General features: G+C 38.4%; 1 protein-coding gene across 6 annotated transcripts in view; it reads left to right on the top strand.

Annotated features, from left to right (window-relative positions):
- The window catches only part of CSTPP1 (centriolar satellite-associated tubulin polyglutamylase complex regulator 1), a 233,356-nt gene that overhangs the window by 35,824 nt on the left and 171,186 nt on the right, over positions 1-26,346 (top strand). For 3 of the 6 annotated variants that reach the window (XM_054523905.2, NM_001133851.2, XM_054523907.2), the window contains 1 exon segment: positions 10,134-10,236. The exons of the other annotated variants lie outside the window; for them this stretch is intronic. In XM_054523905.2, the coding sequence (XP_054379880.1) occupies positions 10,134-10,236 (103 nt within the window). 6 annotated transcript variants of the gene reach the window in all.

The raw sequence follows: 26,346 nt of genomic DNA, 5'->3' as shown, positions 1-26,346 counted from the left end.
CTTTCCCATGCAGATTTGCAAGCAGAGTGTGTAAAAATCACACATTGCACTTGTTGCCTGGCAGCACGTGTCCCTGAGTGGTAGTACATGGCTTGCATTGTAATGTTATCAGTGCTGGGGCCAGCTGGCTAGACATGTACTGCCACATGGGCTAGGGACTCCATTCCTCAACAAAACAGCAGCCAGCACTAGGGTTAACAGAAAATGACAAACCAGGCATGGATGAGGGAGGCGCCAGCACAGCAGCGGGATGTCTTTTGATTTGCTTCTGTTATTTGCATGTCTCTCTTGTGATGTCTGTGAAATGTTTAGAATGACAAAGTTTTTAAAAGACCTGCTGACTCCGCCTGAAAAATGTGAAAAACCTCCCGTTTAGAGACCTATTATGTCCAGCTAGCCTGCATTTTCTATATCTTTTTCTTTATTTTTTATTAATGCAAACATTTGCATGAAGACAGAACCTTTGTTTCTTAAAGAGTTCATCTGCTCCTGCTGCTTACTGGCCCTGCCATGCAAGAGCACAACAGAACCTTTGTTAGGCTTTCAGCAAAGCTGTTTATGAACGGTGGCTTACTGAGGACTGCTTCCTGTGCTGTGTGCTTCCATTTTGTCTAAAAAGAAAAAAAGAAAATAGTTATTAGGAGTAAAAAGAATTTGGACTTTCTTTTATTCAAGTCCTGGATGTTGAAATGACAAGTAGCCCCCAAATTTGTGAGGAACTGGTAATTGCATCGAATGCATTTTTTCGCTTTACCTTGAACATAATGAGGCTCTTAGAAACAATAGAAGGAACAAGTGCCTTCTCATTGGAATAGAGAGAAGGAACAGTAAAAAGGCAACAGAAAGAGTGGTTGAGAACAGGACAAAAGTGGCTTCCAGTAAGAACCCTAACATTGTAATAGAATGTGTTTTGGTATTTAGTGTTTCCCACCTGGGAGGCACAGTCCTAAAGTGGTTGAGTTGAATAAAGAACAGCATCACAGTTTATAAATAGTGGATACAGTTTGTATGTTCATTAAGTAAATATTTGAATGTCTACCATGTGGAAGACACTGAATGGTCCTGAGTGATAAAGGAAATAAAAGATAAATGAGTCATGGTGCCTATCTTTAAGGATCAGGACATCCAACAAAGAAGATAACATATGCATAACAGAAATAACTGTGTATCAAGGTGGAAAGTGCCACTGGAAATATTTAAAATAGGTGTTTAGGGAGTTTGGGAAAAGGGAAGATCACTTCTGGCTGGGACAGAATCAGGGAAAGGTTCACAAAGAAGGTGGCATTTGAGTTGGGCCTGGCAGGAAAGGTAGGATTGAACATTGCAACATTCCTAAAAGTGATGAGTCAAAAATTATGTTGGTCTAGTAAAACAGATCCAAAGTATGTTTTTATAGGGTACTTTGGTGGTGTTTTTATACCATTAATTTAGATGATATTTTAAGTGTTAGTATGAGTTTTCTGTGTAAACTAAACTGGGGCCTCTCTGTCTAGTCTATGCTGTTCCTACCATTTGCCCCATACGGTTTTTGTGCACTTTGGCCTAGGCCTTTTTGTATCTATAAATATCTACAATAGCATCCTTTACTTTCATAACAAAAATAGAAACTCAAAGGGATTATTGAGCACTATTACAGCTATATCCCATAAACAGTATGTGGAGATAGTTCTTAGTGGGGATTTCACATGTGAGACTCTTATTTGAAAAAGAATCCCCACCTTCGTGCAGAGCCACATCAACCACAAGAGAGAGGACAGGGAATTCTAAGCCCGTGAGTTTTCAGTTACTTTAAATTAGAACTTTTCTGTATCTTTTTGTCATTAGAAAAAATGAGATCTGTTACTGTTAGTTCAGTTGTTGTGAATGCCAACTAATTTTTATGTAATATTTTTAATGTAAAACACCAAGCAAATGATTAAGCTGTTATATTAGTATCTTATTGCATTAAATTCACTAATCTGTATATTCATAGTTAAATTGCATATTACCAATTAATATTAATCTGTAAATTTAATAATAATTGATAAATACATGGTTTGCCCCCAAAGACTATACTTTTTTGTTTTTTAAAGAGACAGGAGTCCTACTATGTTGGTCTTGAACTCCTGAGCTCAAGGGATCATCCTGCCTCAGCCTCCTGAGTAACTGGGACCACAGGCATGCACCACCATGCCCGGCTGCAAGACTACAACTTGTGCTATATAGCACAATTAATTTTCACCATGTAATTTTATTACTTCCCTGTTTGAAAACATTATGAGTGGCATATGATTTACTACATGTTTAGCAATTTACAGGATTTTTTTTTTATCCATGATACTTTCTGGAAGATAGTTATGTGAATGTTTATGGCATTGACTTGATAACTATACTGCTTTATTAGTAACTATTTTTGCAAAGTTATTGCCATGACAAATATTACTTGGGTTCTTCATATGTCCCTTAGATTGTAACTGTGGGAAACTTAAATGCTACTTTAGATTTCTCTAGTGTTCAGGAAGTACATTTTGTTATGGTCAGCTAGCTGAGTGCTTTAAGTTTGAACTATGAAAATCTCCTTAAAAAAAAAAAAAGAGGCTGGGCGCGGTGGCTTACGCCTGTAATCCCAGCACTTTGGGAGGCCAAGGCAGGCGGATCACCTGAGGTCAAGAGTTTGAGACCAGCCTGGCCAACGTGGTGAAACCCTGTCTCTACTAAAAGTACAAAAATTAGCTGAGCATGGTGGCGGGCGCCTGTAATCCCACCTACTTAGGAGGCTGAGGCAGGAGAATCGCTTGAACCCTGGAGGTAGAGGTTGCAGTGAGCCGAGATCATGCCACTACACTCCAGCCTGGGTGACAACAGCGAGACTCCGACTTAAAAAAAAAAAGATTCTGTAGTTTCTGGCACTTGAAATTGCAGGACTCCCACCTACAAATGCTGTATTATTATGAGATTTAGGCTGGAAATACTGAGGCAGTAGGATTTAAGCACTTACCCTTAATTGACATCCCAAAACTATATATAAACAAACAAACAAACAAACAAAAACACCAGTTTTAGGAAAGAGAAGGGAAGAGGGGAGGATTAATGGTTGACCAGAGACTGTTTTGAATGTCAAGGCACTCAGCTTTGCACAGCTATTAACCAGTACAATACCCCTTTTGGGTGAGGGAAATAGACTTTAGTTTTTCATCCTCTACTTAACATAAAGATCTTTAGACACTTCTTGTTTTCTGGTTGTCACAGGTGATGTTAGCATATGTGTAATGCTTTGTTTGCCTCTGGTGTGTCTTTTAGTATTTGAGTTTGACTAGCCGTATAGCAGGACTTTAGTGGTTTGGATGCATAGATGCAATGTATTGCTTTTTTCTGTTTTATAATTAACAATTATAAAATAAAATGTCGTTCCTTAATTTGCAAATTTGTTCTCAGAAAGTTCTGTTTGATACATGTCATACTGCATCGCTCTTTAAAGGTGGCAGTATCATGCAGTGCAGACTGGAATGTAGGATAATAGGCTTATACACTTGGAGTAGAGAAGGCCTTTTTGAATAGGACACAAAGCACACCAAAAAAAGCCACAGATACATTATTTTGACTGTATCAACACTTAAAACTTCTGTAAAATGAGAGATACCACAGACAAGTTAAAAGAAGACCATGAAGTAGATGTATGTATTTGTGACATGTATAGAATTATCTACAAGTCAAGAAGAAGAAAAAAAGACAACCAGAGAAGAAAATTGGCAAAGGATAAGAAATACAAATAAACATGAAAATGTGCTTAACTTTATTTGTGATCAAGAAAAGTAAAATTAAAACAACAGAGAAAAGCTATTTTATAACTATTAAATCGGCAAAATTAAAAAGCATTAGGCCAAGGATAGTGAAAATAGATACTCATACAGCTGGTGGTGTGTAAATTGGAATAACTAATTTGTAAAAGCAATTGTCTATCTCTGGTAAACATGAAGATATCCTGTGCATCCTATGAAATGCCAATTCCATCTTGAGGTATCTACCTTAGAAAAACTCTTGCACATATATACAAGGAAACACGTACAAGAATGTTCAATACAGCCCAGTTTATTACAGTGAAAACATGGAAACAACCTAAATGTTTATCAGTAGGGAAATATTTACCATTGGGAACTATCAAAAAGGTAAGTAGGTTCCATATTGTTTTATAAAAGGTCTCTAGACATTGTTGATTAAAAAAAAAAGATGCAGAAAGGATATATCAGACACTTAAAAACAAAACATGAAAACAAAACAAGCTCACAAACTATATTTCTATATTTTTGAAAATATGTACCCCAAACTGATAATAGTTGTTACCTATGGGAACTGGAATTAGTCTTTAGCTTTATCTGTACTGTTTGAACCTTTAAAAATTATTGTATGTTTAACTAGAAATAAACATTTTTTAAAATTTAAAGATCATACCAATACTTTGATTTACCAGTTTAAGCTTCTTAATACTATAAAGCATTAACAGGGAAGAGCCAGCAATTTCTAGATAATACAACGTAAGATGGGGCACATTGTAGGTTTTTGGATTTTTCTTGTTTTGCTTTCATTTTTGGTTTTGAGAGGTAGTGGGGTGAATGGAAGAATACGGGCTTTGGAGTCAAATCTAAGTTTGAATCCAAGCTCTGCCATTTATTTAGACTTTGGGCAGGTTTCTTAACCTCTCTAGTTAAAAAAAAAAAATGCTGTTACCTACTGCGTTGGGTTGTATAAGAATTACATGTGCTAGATTCCTCATTTCCCCGTTCCCTTTGGTTAAGGGAAATTGGTCTAGTGTGGTCTAAGATCAAAGATGGTCTCATATGGATGACAAAATGTTTCACGAGAACACACTATATCCTTGGACCAGGATATACCAGTAAAGATGGAGGATGTAAATAATTAATTTTAGAGGTCTATTAACTTTTTAAACCATTAAGCTATCTATTTGTACCTCACAAGATCAAATACTAGATTATGTTAGTGATTTATAAATGATATTGAACTTGAAACTTCTAAGCAGTTTACATGACAGGTTGTTGATTAACAGGTTTACTTTTTTTTTTTTTTTAATCTTAGAGAGCATTTTAATTTAGTTCAGCAAACATTTATTTGTGCCATCCAGCATCTCAATCTCAAGAGGCCTCATAGACCAAATATGTCTCAAAAGGAAGAAAGGAAAACTCTATGTATTTATCAATTTATTTATCAAACTCTGGCAAGGGGGGAAAAAGTCAGGTTTAAAGTTGAGTATATGTATATACTCTGCTTTTCACTTGTACTGCTATTGCCTATGTGTGCATCTGTTAATATCATATATAGCAATTCATATGAAGATTTTTTCCAGTGAGACTTAGTTATTCTAGTATTGGGACTCTGTATTAAATAATAATTTTTAAAAAAGAGTGCTCTAACTAATGTTAAGGTGGAAATTCTAGACCCCTCAAGCAAAAATTTCCAAATAGGACCCCTTATCATTTAATTGTGAAATAAACAACTAGCACTTTTATGGTATTTATGCTCAGGAAGAGAATAAAAAGAAATAGTTTTGGATTTTCCCCATATAAATTAGGGCCTGCTGAGTAATTAGCAGTTAATAAATGAATGCTTCCTACAAGTTTAAAGGTCATACCTGAAATGGGTATATGATGATGTATATTTTTATAATTGTAGATTTTATATAGCCCAAGAATCCTTGAAGATAATCTAAACATCTTGGTTTGATGAGCAGAACTTTCAATAAGGGGGTAAGGGGCTAATACTGTTTGAGCACTTACTATGTGCCAAGCACTATTCTAAGATGATTACATAGATTATTTTATTTAATCTTCACCACAGTCTTCTGTGGTAGGTACTAGTATTGCCCAATTTTATAGAAAAGGGCAGAGAGATAAGGTAACTTATATGAAGTTACACAGTCAGTAAATGACAGAGCTAGAAATCATAGCCAGGTTCAGTTGGCTCAAGAGCCCATGTTCTTAACCATTGCAGTAAAAATTGTTATGCTGTTTTAATCTGTAGAGTCAGCATGTAGCAATAATAATATAGTCATTAACATGTTACATTTTGCATATATTGAATGCTTTCTAAAGAAGTAGTTTATTATCAGACACATTCTTGGAATCATACCCATTTTATAGCAGGATTGACAGTGTTATAAAGAGATTATGTGATCAACATGGGGTGAGTCAAGAGAACCAAGAAGTTTCTGATCCACAATTGCCTTCACTTGCTAGGTTCGGGTAAGGATCATATAGTGTTTACTTACATTTGCCTTAGATTTTTCAGTATAGCATGATGAAATTCTAAATGCTTATCTCAGACAGTGATGCTGTCTGAGCAAGACATGGACGATTGGGCATTAGTGTGAATTTTAGGACACTAGAGCGTAGGTACAGGTTAGAAAACTTAATCCTTATCTTGTTGTGGAAGTCATGGCAAAGCCAAAGAGGAAAAGCCTGTCTTAAATGCTTTTCCTTTTCCAAGAGGGCAGCTAAGGTGCCCAGATATCTTTGCCCTCCAGGGATGCAGGTGTGCTGTTTTTATTCTTTAATCATTCACATAAATTAAAGCCTATTCCTTTGCATTAAAAAAAAATGTAAAATGACACTCTCCGTGTTTTATTGCCAGGCAAGAGCTTTGAACTTCTGTCTCATTGAAGTTTGATAAACTAAGGATTTTCCAGTGTTGGGTGGTACCCTTAACCACAGAGGGAGCATTAGACTGATAAGAGCTGCAGGTGAAGGAAACCACCAGGGCACAGCAATTAGGGAGAGCTTTGCACTTGGCTTTTGGCTGGTGTAAAACTCTCTGCAGGGAGGAACTTTTCTTCTTAGCTTCTTCCCTTCACCCACACGTAAAAAGAACACCAGGGCTTTCTATTTCTACTTTGTGAACTAGGAATGGATGGGATGGTTCTTTTCAAGAAACTTTCAAATTTAGGGACAAGTTCTAACTTCACACAAATGCTGATTGGTATGAAGGTGGGGGGACAGGACACACAGACATACACACACATAAATTCACGTGGACCCAAATGGACCATATCTCTCAGGTGATTTTACTATCAACATACATTCCTGCCTTTGTGCACTGTGTAAAATAAAGATAATTTTTACTTCCATAACTGATTATAAAGTGTTAATGGTGAGGCAATGTGTTAAGAGAATGGGTTCTTGGTATCAGGTAAACCTTGGTTCAAATCTTGGCTTCTCTTCCTACTAGCTGTGTACATTATTTTAATTTTGTAAGTCTCAGTTCTCCCACTTGTAAAAATAGAAGTCTAAGAATATTATAGGATTGTATTTGGAAGAAATAGAATAAAGCACGTGAAACAATTAGTACAGTACTGTATCTGTCACATTGTTGTTTACTAAATTGTGCAAGTACTAAAAAATGGTAGCTGTTATTATTTGTAATATGAAACTAAATATCTGATTGGCAGATAAATGTTAAACATGCATGGTCCAATATATTTCTTTCTTTCCTTTTTTATATTTTTGGTATAAAGTCTATTTTCTAGAAAATTCCTCCTTTTTTTTTTCTAGAAGGACAAAAGTACTTTGATTTTTACTGCTCTGAAAATATTTATCCCGTAAAGAGCTTTCACATTAACTTTGAGTCCCTGGAGCTAGGGAGGAGAAGCAGCAGGATTTGCTTCTAAGTAGAGCTCTTTCATTTCTACCATCAAAAAGAAAAAAAAAATCCTGTGCTAGCCTTAGGTAGAGCTAAGTCATAAAAGGCCATATAGCCCAAGGAAGGAATCTTTTTGTAAGATCAGGATAAACCGATAGAAGAAAGGAAGGAGAACACAGAGGTGAAAATGCAGCTGATTTTAATGTTTCCCTGGCCATTTTCCCTCCCAATTTAATACACACCTAATTATAATTATTATATTTTGAAAACAATGCCGGAAATTGGCAGGTATTATCTCACAGCTTCACTCTTAGTTTTGGCCATTTCTTAAACAGTTTTCTAGTTGGACGAACTGTTGAGTTGAGGCACTGATTTTGTTTTCACCTCTTTTTGGGTGGGGTTGGGGGTGGGCAGTCAGGGTTTGCAGTGGTTGATAGTTGTTAGTTTTGGGAAGCACTCATTTAGATAGAATGAGTCACAGAATGTAAACAGGTCATGCATCTGGACTTTAGGCTGCTGGGAACCTGGTGAAACCTTAGGTCACCGTGATCATTATGGTCAAATGAAGACTCGGGCTCAGGTTGGCAGATAAACTTACTTGTTTTCTGAGCTTCACTAGACTACCAGGACTTCAGAAATAGTTTTTTGAAATACCAGTATGTAGAAATGTTAGGTAATTCCGTCATATTTTCCTGAGGAATGAAACTGTGAAAGAAGTAAATGTCTACTTTGGCAGCAGCCTCACAGAACTGCTTTTTGGAAGGATATTCATCACTTTCGGGTTTTTTGTTCTCACTGCTCCAGATGAAAGTATTTTTGTGAATTCTTTATGGTAAATGGGGACACTGAATTGGAAGCTTCTATGTAAAGTTTGTCAGGATACCTCTGTCATACCTAAGGATAAAATTCAGAGAAAGGGAAGAAGTATTTGAGTACCTGACATCTAAGAAGTTCTGGCCTATGTTGTTTACTGAGTAAACTCCCAATAATGCTTTGAGATAGGCTTTTAAGGAAACATGTTATCAATCACGTACTATGTACCAAACACATAGTGGTGTTTTACCGGTATTATCTTATTTATTTCTCCTAACCCTATAATGTAAGTACCATTATTATCCCCATTTACCATGAAGAATAGGCTTGAAGAGTAATTTGTTTATGGTCACATAACTAGAAAGCGGCAGAGCTGAGAATGGAGCTCTCAACTCTCTGTAATCCAAAGCCCAGGTTCTTAACCAGTGATTCTTAAACTTAAGAGTACATAAGAAGCATCAGGAGTACTTGTTAAAAATTACTGGGCTGTAGTAAAAAATTTAAGGTCACTGAATCTGGGACAGTGCCAGACTATAAATCTGCATTTTAAATGGCATCCCAGGGGATTCAGATCAAGAAATTGATTGACCATATTTTGAGAAACGTAGTTAAATTATATTGCTTTCCACACTTGATAAAGAATAAAACAGGTGTAGACTAAGTAACTATCCAAGATTAAGCTACCAAGACAGAGCCATGATTCAAACTCAGGTCTGTCTCACTCTAATACTCATACTTTTTATTATACGCCCATGATTAACTCACACATTTCCAGGTCACAACAAATGCAGAAAACATGATATCTAATAAACTGAGCCAGATAGATTTCATGGTCTTGTTATTTACCAAAGTTAATAACTTATATATACACCAGTATTAAAATTTTCATGGTCTTTAAACCTTTCCAGTGACTTTTTTTTTTTTTCTAATTTAAATTAACTGAGTTTTCTTTTCTTTCTTTTTTGAAATGAAGTCTGGCTCTGTCACCCAGGCTGGAGTGCAATGGCATGATCTCGGCTCACTGCAATCTCCACCTCCCAGGTTCAAGTGATTCCCCTGCCGCAGCTTCCTGAGTAGCTGGGATTACTAGCTACTCAGGAAGTAGCCACTGCATCTGGCTAATTTTTGTATTATTAGTAGAGACAGGTTTTCACCATGTTGCCAAGCTGGTCTCGAACTCCTGACCTCAAGTGATCCACCCACCTCAGCCTCCCAAAGTGCTGGGATTACAGGAGTGAGCCACCGTGCCTGGCCAGAGTTTTCTTTACAATCATACCATCCGTGCTTCAAGCATGGAATTACTAACTCCCTGGGATAAGTTTCTGATGCAGAAATGGAAAAGAATGGAAGGAGGTAGAAAGAAAAGAACTTCCAGGTGTATCTGCTGAATGGTGCTAAATCTCCTCTTCAACCCACCCTTGTCATTGAGATGAAGAATGAAGGGTTGATGCTAATACCAACAGCCAGTCAAATGGCAATTGGTCACGTTCACATCATCTCCCAATCTATCCTTTGAGACTATAGCTCAGTTAGGGTCAGCAAGTTTGCTTTGCCTATTCCAGTCCACTGATGAAGTGTCATCAGACAGAGCCAACACCTGGATTGCCTTACACATGACCTCCTACTAGGATTGGGATCATTCTTTTTAAAATCTTTCTCTCATTTTCTCTTTCTCTCTTGCTATTTGATTGCAGCTCAGCGACATGTCCTCACCTACATGGAGGATGCAGTGTGCCAGCTGCTAGAGAACAGGGAAGATATTAGCCAATATGGAATTGCCAGGTTCTTCACTGAATAGTAAGTACATGAATGTTGTACTAATACAGTGAACCCAGAGGAGGCGCTTGGAAGCAGGCAGGATACTTGAGGAACAGAGCAGGACAATGCTGATTAGGTAGTGGCAGTGAATGTTTAGTTTTGGTAGGTTGGTTGTGTGCCGCCCAAACATGTTTTGGAGCATGCCTTTGGTGCAGCTAGTTTTGTCCAGTGATGTCTCATGAATGGTTTTGATTACAGTAGCTTAACAACTGCTTGTTTGATCTATTAGATCTGTTTCTTTAGGTTCCTCTTTTAACTTTCTCCTTTATTCAAAATATTCACTTTGATTTCCTTTCGCTGGTGTTCATCTAGCCTGTTTTTTTTCATGGCTGGCTTTTCTCATGGAATCTAGGCTAATATTCCTCTGCAGTTTTCTTTCTACAGGATGCTGTGCCAATCACTTAATGATTTAAGTGTATTCAGCAAAGTGAAGAGACAACCCACAGAATGGGAGAAAATATTTGCAAACTACGCATCTGACAAGGGATTAATAACCAGAATATATAAGGAGCTCAAACATCTCTATAGGAAAACATCCAATAATCCCATCAAAAAATGGACAAAAGATGTGCATAGACACTTCTCAAAACAAGACATACAAATGGCAAACAGGCATAAGCAAAGGTGCTCAACATCATTGATCATCAGAGAAATGCAAATCAAAACTACAATGAGATAACATCTCACCCCAGTTACAATGGCTTATATCCTAAAGACAGGCAATAACAAATGCTGGCGAGGATGTGGAGAAAGGGAACCCTTCTACCCTGTTGATGGGGATGTAAATTAGTATAACCACTGTGGAGAACAGTTTGGAGGTTCCTCAAAAAACTAGGAATAGGGCTGCCATATGATCCAGCAATTCCACTGCTGGGTATATACCCAAAAGAAAGGAAATTAGTGTATCGAATAAATATCAGTACTCCTATGTTTGTTGCAGCACTGTTTAGAATACTAAGATTTGGAGGCAATCTAAGTGTCCATCAACAGATGAATGGGTAAAGAAAATGTGGTACATATACACAATGGAGTATTATTTGGCCCTAAGAAAGAATGAGATCCTGTCATTTGCAACAACATGAATGGAACTGAAGATCATTATGTTAAGTGAAATAAGCCAGGCACAGAAAAACAAACATTGGATGTTCTCACTTGTTTGTGGGATGTAAAAATCAAAACAATTAAACTCATGGACAAAGAGAATAGAAGGATGGTTACCAGAGGTTGGGAAGGGTAGCAGGGGGCTGGGGGAAGAGGGGGGGATGGTTGATGGGTACAAAAAAAAAAAAAAGAATGAATAAGACCTGCTATTTGATAGCACAACAGGGTGACTCTAGTCAATGATAACTTAATTGTTCATTTTAAAATAACTCAAAGAGTATATTTAGATTGTTTGTAACACAAAGGATAAATGCTTGATGGGGTGGATACCCTATTCTCCATGATATGATTATTTAACATTGCATGTCTGTATCAAAACATCGTATGTGCCCCAAAAATATATACACTTACTATGTACCCATGAAAATTAGAACTTAAAAAAATTTTTTAAAGGAATATTTCTAGAGGGAGGATATCTTTCATAGATTATATATTTGAAAGGTCATACTTAGGCCAGGCATGGTGGCTCAAGCCTGTAATCCCAGCACTTTGGGAGGCTGAGGTGGGCAGATCATGAGGTCAGGAGTTGGAGACCAGCCTGACCAACATGGTGAAACCCCATCTCTACTAAAAATACAAAAATCAGCCAAGCATGGTGGCACGCGCCTGTAATCCCAGCTACTAGGGAGGCTGAGGCAGGAGAATCGCTTGAACCCAGTAGGCAGAGGTGGCAGTGAGCCAAGATGGTGCCACTGCACTCCAGCCTGGCCAACAGAGAGAGACTCTGTCTCAAAAAAAAAAAAAGGTCATACTTCTTTATAAAGTATACTTAGAATGTGTAAAAGTCAAAATGATTACTACCTTTTTTATTTTTCTGAGACAGAATTTTACTCTGTTGTTCAGGCTGGAGTACAGTGGCATCATCATGGCTCATTGTAGCCTTGAACTCCCGGGCTCAAGGAATCCTCCTGCCTCAGCCTCCCCAGTAGCTGGGACTACAGGTATGTACTATCATGCCCAGCTAAATTTAAAATTTATCTTTTGTAGAAACAGAGTTTCAGTATGTTGACCAGGCTGGTTTTGAACTCCAGGCCTCAAGTAATCCTCTTGCCTTGGGCTCTCAAAGTGTTGGGATTCTAGGCATGAGCCACCATGCCCAGCTGATTACCACTTTTTGAATATTACAGAACTGTTTTTAGGCTGAATGAGATAAACACTTTAAAAACACATTAATATTCTTTTTCTTCCAACTTTTATTTTAGATACAGGGAATACATGTGCAGGTTTGTTACATGGGTACATTGCACCCAGGTAGTGAGCATAGTACCCAATAGGTAGTTTTTGACCCACTACCCCTCTCCCTTCTCCCCTCTAGCAGTCCACAGTGTCTGTTGCTCCCATGTTCATGTTCATGAATGCTCAATGTTTAGCTCCCACTTATAAGTGAGAACATGTGGTATTTGGTTTTCAGTACCTACATTAATTCACTTAGGATTATGGCCTCTAGCTCCATCCATGTTGCTGCAAAGGACATGATTTTATTCTTTTTTTATGGCTGCATAGTATTCCATGGTATATATGTACCATATTTTCTTTATCCAATTCACCTTGATGGGCACCTAGGTTGACTCCATGTCTTTGCTGTTGTGAATAGTGCAGCGATGAATGTACGAGTGCATGGGGAGAATGAGGTATTTTCCTTTGGCATACCCACTAATGAATGGGATTGCCGAGTCAAATGGTAGCTCTGTTTTAAGTTCTTTGAGAAATCTCCAAACTCATTTCCACAGTAGCTGAATTAATTTACATTCCCACCAACAGTGTATAAGCATCCTCTTTTCTCAGCAGCCTTGCCAGCATCTGTTTTTTTTTTTTTTTTTGACTTTTTAATAATAGTCATTCTGACTGGCATGAGATGATATTTCACTGTGGTTTTGATTTGCATTTCTCTGATGATGAGTGATAATGAGCATTTCTTCATATGTTTCTTGGCCACTTATATATCTTCTTTTGAGAAAATGTCTGTTCATGTCCTTTGACCATTTTTAAATGGGGTTATTTGGTTTTTGCTTCTTGATTTAAGTTCCTTATAGATTCTGGATATTAGACCTTTGTTGGATGCATAGTTTGTGAATATTTTTTCCCATTCTGTAGGTTGTCTATTGATAGTTTCTTTTGCTGTGCAGAAGCTTTTTAGTTTAATTAGGTCCCACTTGTCAATTTTTGTTTTTGTTTCAATTGCTTTTGGGGACTTGGCCAAGAATTATTTGCCAAGGCTGATGTTGAGAAGGATATTTCCTAGGTTTTCTTCTAGAATTTTTATAGTTTGAGATCTTACATTTAAATCTTTAATCTATCTTGAGTTAATTTTTGTATATAGTGAAAGGTAAGGGTCCAGTTTCATTCTTCCGCATATGGCTAGCCAGTTATCCCAGCACCATTTATTAAACAGGGAGTCCTTTTCCCAGTGCTTGTTTTTGTCAGCCTTGTCAAAGATAAGATTGTTTTAAGTATGTGCTTTATTTTTGAGTTTTCTATACTTTCCATTGGTCTATGTGTCTGTTTTTGTACCGGTACCATGCAAAACGCAATCTTCATGAAAGGATGTGCTAGAGAAATACATATGTCATCACATATTTATATAATCATTTGGATTCTCTTTCCTTTTCTTCTGGTTTATTGGGACCATTCTAAGAAAGGAAGAGTAATCCTTATAGGCTTCCATTTAAGTGAATCTTGAACTCAAGTTCGTCTTTCTTGAACATAGTTTTTTTTTTTTTCCTTTCTGTTCTCCAGAGGCTCCTTGGAGATCAGACAGCTATTCAAACGGCCTCAACTTGGGTTTCTGTTGGGGGAATACTTGAGATTCCCTAGCTCTTTTGCTGAACTCTAAAGTTCTTATCAATGAAATCTAGATTTTTTATGGATTGGCATTTAGGTTCGTTGGAAAAAGAAGCTTTCTGGGAGTAAAGTTGTTCCTTTCACCCAGTCTTCTAAAGGAGGATGAAGTAGAGAAAGGAATTTTATTTGTTCTCATGATGTGGGCTGGAGCAAATGAGGTGGGCAGGGAATAAAGACTGAGATTGAATAGCCTTGCTTGCTTTTACAGAACAGACAAGTGAACTGACAAGCCTACGGGTCAAGTTTCTATACCATTTAATCTGTACCAGCACTCTTGAGGCTCCTTGCCAAGTGAAATATGACTCTTCTGGGGGTAATGCTTCTTCCTGGCTTTTTTCATTTTACTCTCCTCCCTATCTCTGTTACAAGTCTTTTCCCTATTACACTGGTTGCTTGAAGGTAGGCATCATTTAAATTTTTTTTTGAGGCAGAGTCTCCCTCTGTTGCCCAGGCCGGAGTGCAGTGGTGCAATCTTGGCTCACTGCAACCTCCATCTCCTGGGTTCAAGAGATTCTCCCGCCTCAGCCTCCCGAGTAGCTGGGATTACAGGCACCCGCCACCATACCTGGCTAATTTTTGTATTTTTAGTAGAGACGGGGTTTCACCATGTTAGCCAGGCTTGTCTTGAACTCCTGGCCTCAAGTGATCTGCCCGCCTTGGCGTCCCAAAGTGTTGGGATTATAGGTGTGAGCCATTTGTGCCCGGCCTCATTTAGTCTTCATCTTTGCATTCCTGGTACTTGGAATGATGCTTCGCATATAATAGATGTTAGCTAAATATTTATTGAATCAACAGCAGTATCTATATTTTAAGTTATTGAATACTATCCACTCTTCTAGATTTTGTTATAATAAGGACTATTTTCTTGTTTTTTCCTCCCTTTCTTTTTTTATTTTATTTATTTATTATTATTATTTTTTATTATACTTTAAGTTCTAGGGTACATGTACACAACGTGGAGGTTTGTTACATATGTATACATGTGCCGTGTTGGTGTGCTGCACCCATTAACTTGTCATTTACATTAGGTATATCTACTAATGCTATCCCTCCCCCCTCCCCCCACCCCAAGACAGGCCCCAGTGTGTGATGTTTCCCATCCTGTGTCCAAGTGTTTTCATTGTTCAGTGCCCCCCTATGAGTGAGAGCATGCGGTGTTTGGTTTTCTCTCCCTGCGACAGTTTGTTCAGAGTGATGATTTCCAGCTTCATCCATGTCCCTACAAAGGACATGATCTCATCCTTTTTTATGGCTGCATAGTATTCCATGGTGTATATGTGCCCATTTTCTTAACCCAGTCTATCATTGATGGACATTTGGGTTGGTTCCAAGTCTTTGCTGTCGTGAATAGTGCCGCAATAAACATACGTGTGCATGTGTCTTTATAGCAGCATGATTTATAATCCTTTGGGTATATACCCAGTAATGGGATGGCTGGGTCAAATGGTATTTCTAGTTCTAGATCCTTGAGGAATTGCCACACTGTCTTCCACAATGGTTGAACTACTTTACAGTCCCACCAACAGTGTAAAAATGTTCCTATTTCTCCACATCCTCTCTAGCACCTGTTGTTTCCTGACTTTTTAATGATCACCATTCTAACTGGTGTGAGATGGTATCTCATTGTGGTTTTGATTTGCATTTCTCTGATGGCCAGTGATGATGACCATTTTTTCATGTGTCTGTTGGCTGCATAAATGTCTTCTTTTGAGAAGTGTCTGTTCATATCCTTTGCCCACTTTTTGATGGGGTTGTTTGATTTTTTCTTGTAAATTTGTTTAAGTTCTTTGTAGATTCTGGATATTAGCCCTTTGTCAGATGGGTAGATTGCAGAAATTTTCTCCCATTCTGTAGGTTGCCTATTTATTCTGATGGTAGTTTCTTTTGCAGTGCAGAAGCTCTTTAGTTTAATTAGATCCCATTTCTCAATTTTGGCTTTTGTTGCCATTGCTTTTGGTGTTTTAGACGTGAAGAAGTCCTTGCCCATGCCTGTCCCGAATGGTATTGCCTAGATTTTCTTTTTTTTTTTTTTTTTTGCCTAGGTTTTCTTCTAGGGTTTTTATGATTTTAGGTCTGACATTTAAGTCTTTAATCCATCTTGAATTACTTTTTGTATAAGGTGTAAGGAAGGGATCCAGTTTCAGCTTTCTACATATGGCTAGCCAGTTTTCCCAGAACCATTTATTAAATAGGGAATCCTTTCCCCATTTCTTGTTTTTATCAGGTTTGTCAAAGATCAGATGGTTGTAGATCTGTGGTATTATTTCTGAGGGCTCTGTTCTGTTCCATTGGTCTATATATCTGTTTTGGTACCAGTACCATGCTGTTTTGATTACTGTAGCCTTGTAGTATAGTTTGAAGTCAGATAGCATGATGTCTCCAGCTTTGTTCTTTTGGCTTAGGATTGTCTTGGCAATGAGGGCTCTTTTTTGGTTCCATATGTACTTTAAAGTAGTTTTTTCCAATTCTGTGAAGAAAGTCATTGGTAGCTTGATGGGGATGGCATTGAATCTATAAATTACCTTGGGCAGTATGGCCACTTTCACGATATTGATTCTTCCTATCCATGAGCATGGAATGTTCTTCCATTTGTTTGTGTCCTCTTTTATTTCATTGAGCAGTGGTTTGTAATTCTCCTTGAAGAGGTCCTTCACATCCCTTGTAAGTTGGATTCCTAGGTATTTTATTCTCTTTGAAGCAATTGTGAATGGGCATTCACTCATGATTTGGCTCTCTGTTTGTCTGTTATTGGTGTATAGGAATGCTTGTGATTTTTACACATTGATTTTGTATCCTGAGACTTTGCTGAAGTTGCTTATCAGCTTAAGGAGATTTTGGGCTGAGACGATGGGGTTTTCTAAATATACAATCATGTCATCTGCAAACAGGGACAGTCTGACTTCCTCTTTTCCTAATTGAATACCCTTTATTTCTTTCTCCCACCTGATTGCCCTGGCCAGAACTTCCAACGCTATGTTGAATAAGAGTGGTGAGAGAGAGCATCCCTGTCTTGTGCCAGTTTTCAAAGGGAATGCTTCTAGCTTTTGCCCATTCAGTATGATATTGGCTGTGGGTTTGTCATAAATAGCTCTTATTATTTTGAGATACACCCCATCAATACCTGATTTATTGAGAGTTTTTAGCATGAAGGGCTGTTGAATTTTGTCAAAGGCCTTTTCTGCATCTATTGAGATAATCAAGTGGTTTTTGTCTTTGGTTCTGTTTATATGATGGATTACATTTATTGATTTGCGTATGTTGAACCAGCCTTGCATCCCAGGGATGAAGCTAACTTGATCGTGGTGGATAAGGTTTTTGATGTACTGCTGGATTTGGTTTGCCAGTATTTTATTGAGGATTTTCGCATCGATGTTCATCAGGGTTATTGGTCTAAAATTCTCTTTTTTGTTGTGTCTTTGCCAGGCTTTGGTATCAGGATGATGCTGGCCTCATAAAATGAGTTAGGGAGGATTCCCTCTTTTTCTATGGATTGGAATAGTTTCAGAAGGAATGGTACCAGCTCCTCTTTGTACCTCTGGTAGAATTCAGCTGTGAATCCATCTGGTCCTGGACTTTTTTTGGTTGGCAAGCTATTAATTATTGCCTTAATTTCAGAGCCTGTTATTGGTCTACTCAGGGATTCAACTTCTTCTTGGTTTAGTCTTGGGAGGGTGTATGTGTCCAGGAATTTATCCATTTCTTCTAGATTTTCTAGTTTATTTGCGTAGAGGTGTTTATAGCATTCTCTGATTGTAGTTTGTATTTCTGTGGGATCGGTGGTGATATCCCCTTTATCATTGTTTATTGCATCTATTTGATTCTTCTCTCTTTTCTTCTTTATTAATCTTGCTAGCAGTCTATCAATTTTGTTGATCTTTTCAAAAAACCAGCTCCTGGATTCATTGATTTTTTTGAAAGTTTTTTTGTGTCTCGATCTCCTTCAGTTCTGCTCTGATCTTAGCTATTTCTTGCCTTCTGCTAGCTTTTGAATGTGTTTGCTCTTGCTTCTCTAGTTCTTTTAATTGTGATGTTAGGGTATCAGTTTTAGATCTTTCCTGCTTTCCCTTGTGGGCATTTAGTGCTATAAATTTCCCTCTACACACTGCTTTAAATGTGTCCCAGAGATTCTTGTATGTTGTGTCTTTGTTCTCATTGGTTTCAAAGAACATCTTTATTTCTGGCTTCATTTCGTTATGTACCCAGTAGTCATTCAGGAGCAAGTTGTTCAGTTTCCATGTAGTTGATTGGTTTTGAGAGAGTTTCTTCATCCTGAGTTCTAGTTTGATTGCACTGTGGTCTGAGAGACAGTTTGTTATAATTTCTGTTCATTTACATTTGCTGAGGAGTGCTTTACTTCCAACTATGTGGTCAATTTTGGAATCAGTGCGATGTGGTGCTGAGTAGAATGTATATTCTGTTGATTTGGGGTGGAGAGTTCTGTAGATGTCTACTAGGTCCGCTTGGTGCAGAGCTGAGTTCAATTCCTGGATATCCTTGTTAACCTTCTGTCTCGTTGATCTGTCTTATGTTGACAGTGGGGTGTTAAAGTCTCCCATTATTATTGTGTGGTAGTCTAAGTCTCTTTGTAGGTCTCTAAGGACTTGCTTTATGAATCTGGGTGCTCCTGTATTGGGTGCGTATATATTTAGGATAGTTAGCTCTTCTTGTTGAATTGATCCCTTTACCATTATGTAATGGCCTTCTTTGTCTCTTTTGATCTTTGTTGGTCTAAAGTCTGTTTAATCAAAGACTAGGATTGCAACCCCTGCTTTTTTTTGTTTTCCATTTGCATGGTAGATCTTCCTCCATCCCTTTATTTTTAGCCTATGTGTGTCTCTGCACGTGAGATGGGTCTCCTGAATACAGCACACTGATGGGTCTTGACTCTTTATCCAATTTGCCAGTCTGTGTCTTTTAACTGGAGCATTTAGCCCATTTACATTTAAGGTCAATATTGTTAATATGTGAATATGATCCTGTCATTATGATGTTAGCTGATTATTTTGCTCTTTAGTTGATGCAGTTTCTTCCTAGCATTGATGGTCTTTACAATTTGGCATGTTTTTGCAGTGGCTGGTACTGGTTGTTCCTTTCCATGTTTAGTGCTTCCTTCAGGAGCTCGCCTGGTCGTGACAAAATCTCTCAGCATTTGCTTGTCTGTAAAGGATTTTATTTCTCCTTCACTTATGAAGCTTAGTTTGACTGGGTATGAAATTCTGGGTTGAAAATTATTTTCTTTAAGAATGTTGAATATTGGCCCCCACTCTCTTCTGGCTTGTAGAGTTTCTGCCAAGAGATCTGCTGTTAGTCTGATGGGCTTCCCTTTGTGGGTAACCCGACCTTTCCCTCTGGCTGTCCTTAACATTTTTTCCTTCATTTCAGCTTTGATGAATCTGACAATTTTGTGTCTTGGAGTTGCTCTTCTCGAGGAGTATATTTGTGGCATTCTCTGTATTTCCTGAATTTGAATGTTGGCTTTCCTTGCTAGGTTGAGGAAGTTCTCCTGGATATTATCCTGCAGAGTGTTTTCCAACTTGGTTCCATTCTCCCCATTACTTTCAGGTACACCAGTCAGATGTAGATTTGGTCTTTTCACATAGTCCCATATTTCTTGGAGGCTTTGTTCGTTTCTTTTTACTCTTTTTTTCTCTAAACTTCTCTTCTTGCTTCATTTCATTCATTTGATCTTCAGTCACTCTTACCGTTTTTTCCAGTTGATCGAGTCGGCTACTGAAGCTTGTGTGTGCATCACATAATTCTCGTGCCATGGTTTTCAGCTCCATCCGGTCATTTAAGTCTTCTCTACACTGGTTATTCTAGTTAGCCATTCGTCTAACCTTTTTTCAAGGTTTTTAGCTTCTTTGCGATGGATTCGAACATCCTCCTTTAGCTCGGAGAAGTTTGTTATTACTGATCGTCTGAAGCCGCCTTCTTTCAACTCGTTAAAGTCATTCTCCATCCAGCTTTGCTCTGTTCCTGGCGAGGATCTGCGTTTCTTTGGAGGAGAAGAGGCACTCTGATTTTTAGAATTTTCAGCTTTTCTGCTCTGGTTTCTCCCCATCTTTGTGGTTTTATTTACCTTTGGTCTTTGATGATGGTGACGTACAGATGGGGTTTTGGTGTGGATGCCCTTTCTGTTTGTTAGTTTTCCTTCTAACAGACAGGACCCTCAGCTGCAGGTCTGTTGGAGTTTGCTGGAGGTCCACTCCAGACCCTGTTTGCCTGAGTATCACCAGCGGAGGCTGCAGAGCCGCAAATATTGCAGAACGGCAAATGTAATTGCCTGATCGTTCCTCTGGAAGCTTTGTCTCAGAGGGGCACCCAGCCGTATGAGGTGTCAGTTGGCCCCTACTGGGAAGTGCCTACCAGTTAGGCTACTCGGGGGTCAGGCACCCACTTGAGGAGGCAGTCTGTCCATTCTCAGATCTTAAACTCCATGCTGGGAGATCCACTACTCTCTTCAAAGCTCAGTTGGAAATGCAGAAATCACCCGTCTTCTGCGTCGCTCACGCTGGGAGCTGTAGACTGGAGCTCTTCCTATTCAGCCATCTTGGAACCTCCCCTTTTCCTCCCTTTCTTGATTCTTTTTGGTAAAGTTCTATATTCTGCCATTTTAGAAGCTGTATACTGTGTGCCTTGCACTCCAAAAGTGAATTCCACTTGTTCTGTGTAGCCAATACTGAGCTGTAGTGAACCAGCAGTAAGGCTGACTGTAGGCAGCTTTTATCTACCAACACACTGTTGAAAAAAAATCGTAAGATTTTCTACAGTGCTGATAGAAATGTACTCGCCAAGCAGGCTGTTTCTTGTCCCCAGAAAGCTGAAATTTACATAATATACGAGTGACACATACCTGACACGTCCATAAGTCTATGACACCAGATTGGCCTGAGGTAAGTTATTCTGAGAAGTGAAAAGTAAACCAGCTCCAAAAACTTTTGGGTTTTCTTTTTTTTTGAAGACCTGAAAGGTGTGGATGTATGACAGAATGGGAAGTAGTGTAAGTATAATTTGGTAGACAAGGAGACCTGGATGATGGAAGCTCCTGAGTTTACTTTGTGAATTTGATTTAGTTAGTGAAAATCCTTCACTTTCAGGCTTCAGTTTTTTTGTTTTGTTTTGTTTTGTTTTTTGAGATGGAGTCTTGCTCTGTCGCCCAGGCTGGAGTGCAGTGGCGCGATCTCGGCTCACTGCAAGCTCCGCCTCTCAGGTTCACAACATTCTCCCGCCTCAGCCTCCCGAGTAGCTGGGACTACAGGTGCCCACCACCATGCCCGGCTAATTTTTGTTTTTTGTATTTTTAGTAGAGAGGGGGCTTCACCGTGTTAGCCAGGATGGTCTCAATCTCCTGACCTTGTGATCCGCCTGCCTCAGCCTCCCAAAGTGCTGGGATTACAGGCATGAGCCACCGCGCCTGGCCTCAGGCTTCAGTTTTGTATTGATTAATAAGAGAAACATAGTGAAGTGGAAAGAGCACTACCCTAGAAGGAAAAAGGGCTCCTTATTCTTGTAAGTCCTCACTCTATAACCCTGGGCAAATTTCTGAAATATGGGCTTCAGTTGCCTCATCTATGAAGTGGGTTTAATAAAGCCTTACATGATCATAATATAATAATTGTATATTATAATATGCAGTTTTTACTAAACTAATACCATGTCTCAGCTACTACAGTTCTTTGAGATGGGTACTATTATTATTATTATCTCTGTTTTATAGAGGAGGAAGTGGATGCTCAGAAAGGTTAAAATAGCTTCTTCAAGTTCACAAGCTGTTAAGTGACAGACTCAGGAATCAAGCCTCATTTGCAGTATTACAGAGTCCACTGTTCTCTACTGCCTCCAAGCCACTTTACTGCTTAATGTTGCTAGAGGGCTAACCAGATCATATTTGGAGGTTTCTTCTAGCTATAATTTCTACTATTTTTGAATTCTCCCCTATGAACTATACTTTGCAAGCTTATCACACAGCCTTAGCTGGTGACCTCAGTTTACTGCCATTTAAATATTTAATATTGGCCTTTTGGGGGATGCAACTAGAGCTGACTATAAAGAGCAGGAAGCATGATTTTTAAAAATATGTTAACGGTACCCTTCCATCTTACAGTTTCAAGTTCACATCTTGAGACTTTCATATATTTAGCCATGGGTGATTTACCTTTAAACAGTGATAAAAGTACTCCTTGAAATTGTATTTGGAAGGCTTCTCTTCTGATTTTCTTCTCTGGGTCTGCTTGCCCTCTCACCTGTGCTGTCTGTCACTCCTTGGTTGTTGGTGTTTTCAAACAAGTCCATGACTGTTCCAGCAAATCTGGATAAACTGTAAAACACAAGTGGCTGAGCAGTACTTTGTGTATGTCTGCAAGACCATGAGCTCTGTAAATCATATTCCTCTGGACACTCTTGAAAGATGGATACTAAATCCCAGAGGATTTTCTTTTATGTTGTATGTAACCTCTACCTCTGAATGTTGTCCTTCAACCAGTGGAAGGTAAAAGAAATTAATATTTAGAGGTGCTACTCTAAGAATAGACCAAATGTCAGCACTGGGTCAGGACCTCTGAAGAAATACATCCAAGAAAATGAGGCGAGAGTAGCTCTAACTTAGAAACCACAGCAGAGTGTGACCAGATTCTTGTGGTAAAGATAAAATGAGAAATGTGGCTTTTTGAGACATTGGAAAATAATGATGAGAGAAAAACAGGCTGAAATCTGAGAATTTGTATCAGAATTGGGAAACATTCTTCACAGGCTAAATTGATAGTTCCAACACTATGGCATCAGGGAGCTTGACTTCCACATACTAATATAGAAAAGAATAATATTCTGTGGTCTTGGTGGGCCCAGGAGAGCTCGCTTTTATGATCAAGTGTCTTGTTTTTGTTTTTTAAAGGATGATTTTAGTTTTTTGGTGAAGTTTTTATGATGACTGTTTTGATTGCAAGGGAAAGAAGTATACGGACTACCTTTGGTTTATTTTAAGAATACGTGAGAAGATGACAGCATTCATTTGTGAATTATTCATTCACAAATTACTTTTGGGCACCTACTCTGTGCCTGTGTGTACTATGCAATGGGAATAGAGCAGTGAGCAAGACAAATAAGGTACCTATCTTTATGAACCTAGTGTTTTAATGAGGGCAATAATCAATAAACAAGCAAATTGATGGGGATGAGAATAGCTAATAGTTAATAAACACTGTGTGCTAGGCACTGTTCTAAGCATATAATATCCATTATTTTATTTAATCTTCACAGTTCTATATAAACAGGGTATTAGTATTATCCTCATTTTACTGGTAAGGAAATTCAGGTGCATAAAAGTAACATTCTCATGGTTACACAGCTGGTAACTGTAACAAGACAAATAACAAGAAAACAGCCAGAGTAACGTAATATATAGTATGGACAGGGAAGTCCTCTTGGAAGAGATGACGATTGAGAGCTCGTCCCATCAGAGAGCCAATAACTTAGCTCAGAGGGTGACTCACCTTTTCTTTGTCCACCTTGATTATCTAAGTAAGCTTCCTGTGTCCAAAAAAGACCATTTGATTGATTTTATTTGTTGCTACTGAGAATGGAGTACCCTTACTAGGCAGTGTTCTTAGGACCCCCTCATGGGTAGTTGGCCTCCCTCATGTTCTGCTCCTATTTAACCAGTGAAAGTAAATAAAATAATTAGTCATCAAAAGTATTTGTGTTCTACACTACATAGTATAAATGTGGAGATGGAAATCTTTGTCAGTTTTTAGAAAAGGAGCATTAATAATTTCATTTTGATACATGTTAATCATCAGAATTAATTTTGATTCAAATAAATCCATAAAATATGAACTTCATTAATTCATCCTTGGAGAAAAAAAGAGATTCCAATAGTGCATATCCGTTTTTTTTTTTCTTTTTTCTTTTTTTTTTTCTTTTACTTTAAGTTCTGGGATACATGTGCAGAACGTGCAGGTTTGTTACATAGGTAATAGTGCATATTCCTAAATAACTTAAAATGTAACTCTAATGAAAACAATTCATGATTATAAAATATGTATCATTTCTTGTTATTTTTTTTTTTCAGACAGGTGCTCTAAGCCCTATGAAAAGATGACCCACTTCTTTCCTACATAATCTATAACAATCAGGGCATAAACATTCATTCTAAAGGTGACAGATTTTTTAAGGATCATTCACCATCTAGAGTTTAAATAATGTTGTTTGGGGTTCTTCTTGTGTCCATGGTAACAGAGGAGCAGGTGTGAGGCAACAAGAAGCACATCAGAACAAACCAAGATTTCACTGATTTCCAGGCTTGTAGCTCTGAATGAGAGATGGACTTGAGACTTCTTTGGGCCATTTCTGCTCATGTTTTCTCTACTTATTTATGTTAAATTGAGCCAAAATGTGGTGTGGTGAAGTAATGGTGACTAATCCTATTACAGACTTCTTCAAAAGGGGTAATGCTTCCCCCTTTACCCACCCCCTCCACTGCCTTTTTTCCATAGTTCAGTTCTTAGCTGTTACACATTGTAACAGAAAATTACCCATTTCTCATTGTCAGCATCTGGATTCCCACAGACTCAGATAATTGTCAGGAAGAGATTTGCCTTCAGTTAAAGCAACCCTATCCCCACTGTTACTAGGCCAGGCACCTCTGTTAGACCATCATAGAACAAAATCTATAGAGGATTCTTTCTGGCTCTTTTCTATATTACTAGAGGTATGCTATAGCAAAAAGACTGCAGGGAGCCATAGTGGTGAGCTAAGAGTCAAAATCTGTTTTGAAACTTAAAAATCCAGGGTCATTGAGGATGCAAGAAGTTGCCTGTTTTTGTAGAATCCATCTCACTTCTTCAGTCCCTTTGTGTTATGGTTACAGGAAACTATCCAGCAGCACTTGACCTGGTAATGGAGGAAGCTATTTCACAGCCCACTGGTCCCTTGACTCATTTAGAAGTCAGAGTCAAAGGTTACAGAAGTAATAATTGGGCCCAGATTCTCCCTGTCAGGAAAGACCTTACTCCCCCCACCCCACCCCCTGCCTTCTACAAGTTAAGAGAAACTTATCTGTTATGAAACCATTCAATAAGAGGAAACAAAGAAACAGCATCCTTGGCTGAAGTGTTCTCAAGCCCCAATGATACTATTTCTGTTTTCATGGGAGCTGCTTTTGCAGCTAGCTAGTATAAAATTTAGGTCTGATTTTTTACATTAAAATATCTCCCCTTAGAGAAATAGCTTGATTTATTTCAATCTATAAATAATATGAAGGATCTTTATTTGGTCCAAGCCCTGATATTCCTTCACACCGCCACTCTGATAATTCCCTGAATACTCCTCTGGCAATCAAGTACACACACACAAGTCTTAACAAGTGTCATGCCATTAGCAATGTAAAGTCAGTCATCAGAAGTTAAGAAACTAGGCCAGATGCGATGGCTCAAACCTATAATCCCAGCACTTTGGGAAGCCTAGGTGGGAAAATCACTTGAGGCCAGGAGTTTGAGACCATCCTGGGCAACACAATGAGACCCCTGTCTCTACAAGAAGAAGAAGAAGAAGTTTAAAAAGCTTTACTTCACCAACAACAGAACAATTTAACATGTTCAGTGCTTTTAATTTCTTCCATAATTTGCTCAGAACTCTAGCAGATCAATCTGTGGTGCCAGTGGCACAGGCTTGGCACTGGAGTAGGAAAGAATGACACAATTTGGCACCTTTAACCAGAAGATCTTTAATGAGCTGGCATGGGGGCGGAGGGGACAGAGAGGAAGGAAGGACAGTTAGGATTTTGGCAGTAACACAAAGGTTCTTCTTCCCTGAGAAAAGTGAAATGAAAGTCAAATGAAGCTTTGCTCTGCTTTTAGAATTTGCTAAGATGTTTGTCTGTCTCTCAGCTCCCGGCCCCCTTGCAGGTGCATCTTTATAGTCAGTGACTTCTCCAAAAAACAAATTGTCTCTCAGGATCCTTCAGGAGGGGTCATATCTAACCAATTTCTTGTCTGAGGACATAATTGTGATTCCCTTCTTCAACTATCAGATGCAATGCTACCAGCACTGCAGAAACTGTCTTATCAGAAAGTGGCACAAGTGTGTACGTTT

This window comes from Pongo abelii, chromosome 9, assembly GCF_028885655.2.
Source record: "Pongo abelii isolate AG06213 chromosome 9, NHGRI_mPonAbe1-v2.0_pri, whole genome shotgun sequence".
In the NCBI taxonomy this organism is placed as follows: domain Eukaryota; kingdom Metazoa; phylum Chordata; class Mammalia; order Primates; family Hominidae; genus Pongo; species Pongo abelii.
The sequence above is the reverse complement of the archived record's forward strand: the minus strand, read 5'-3'. Positions and strand labels throughout refer to the sequence as shown.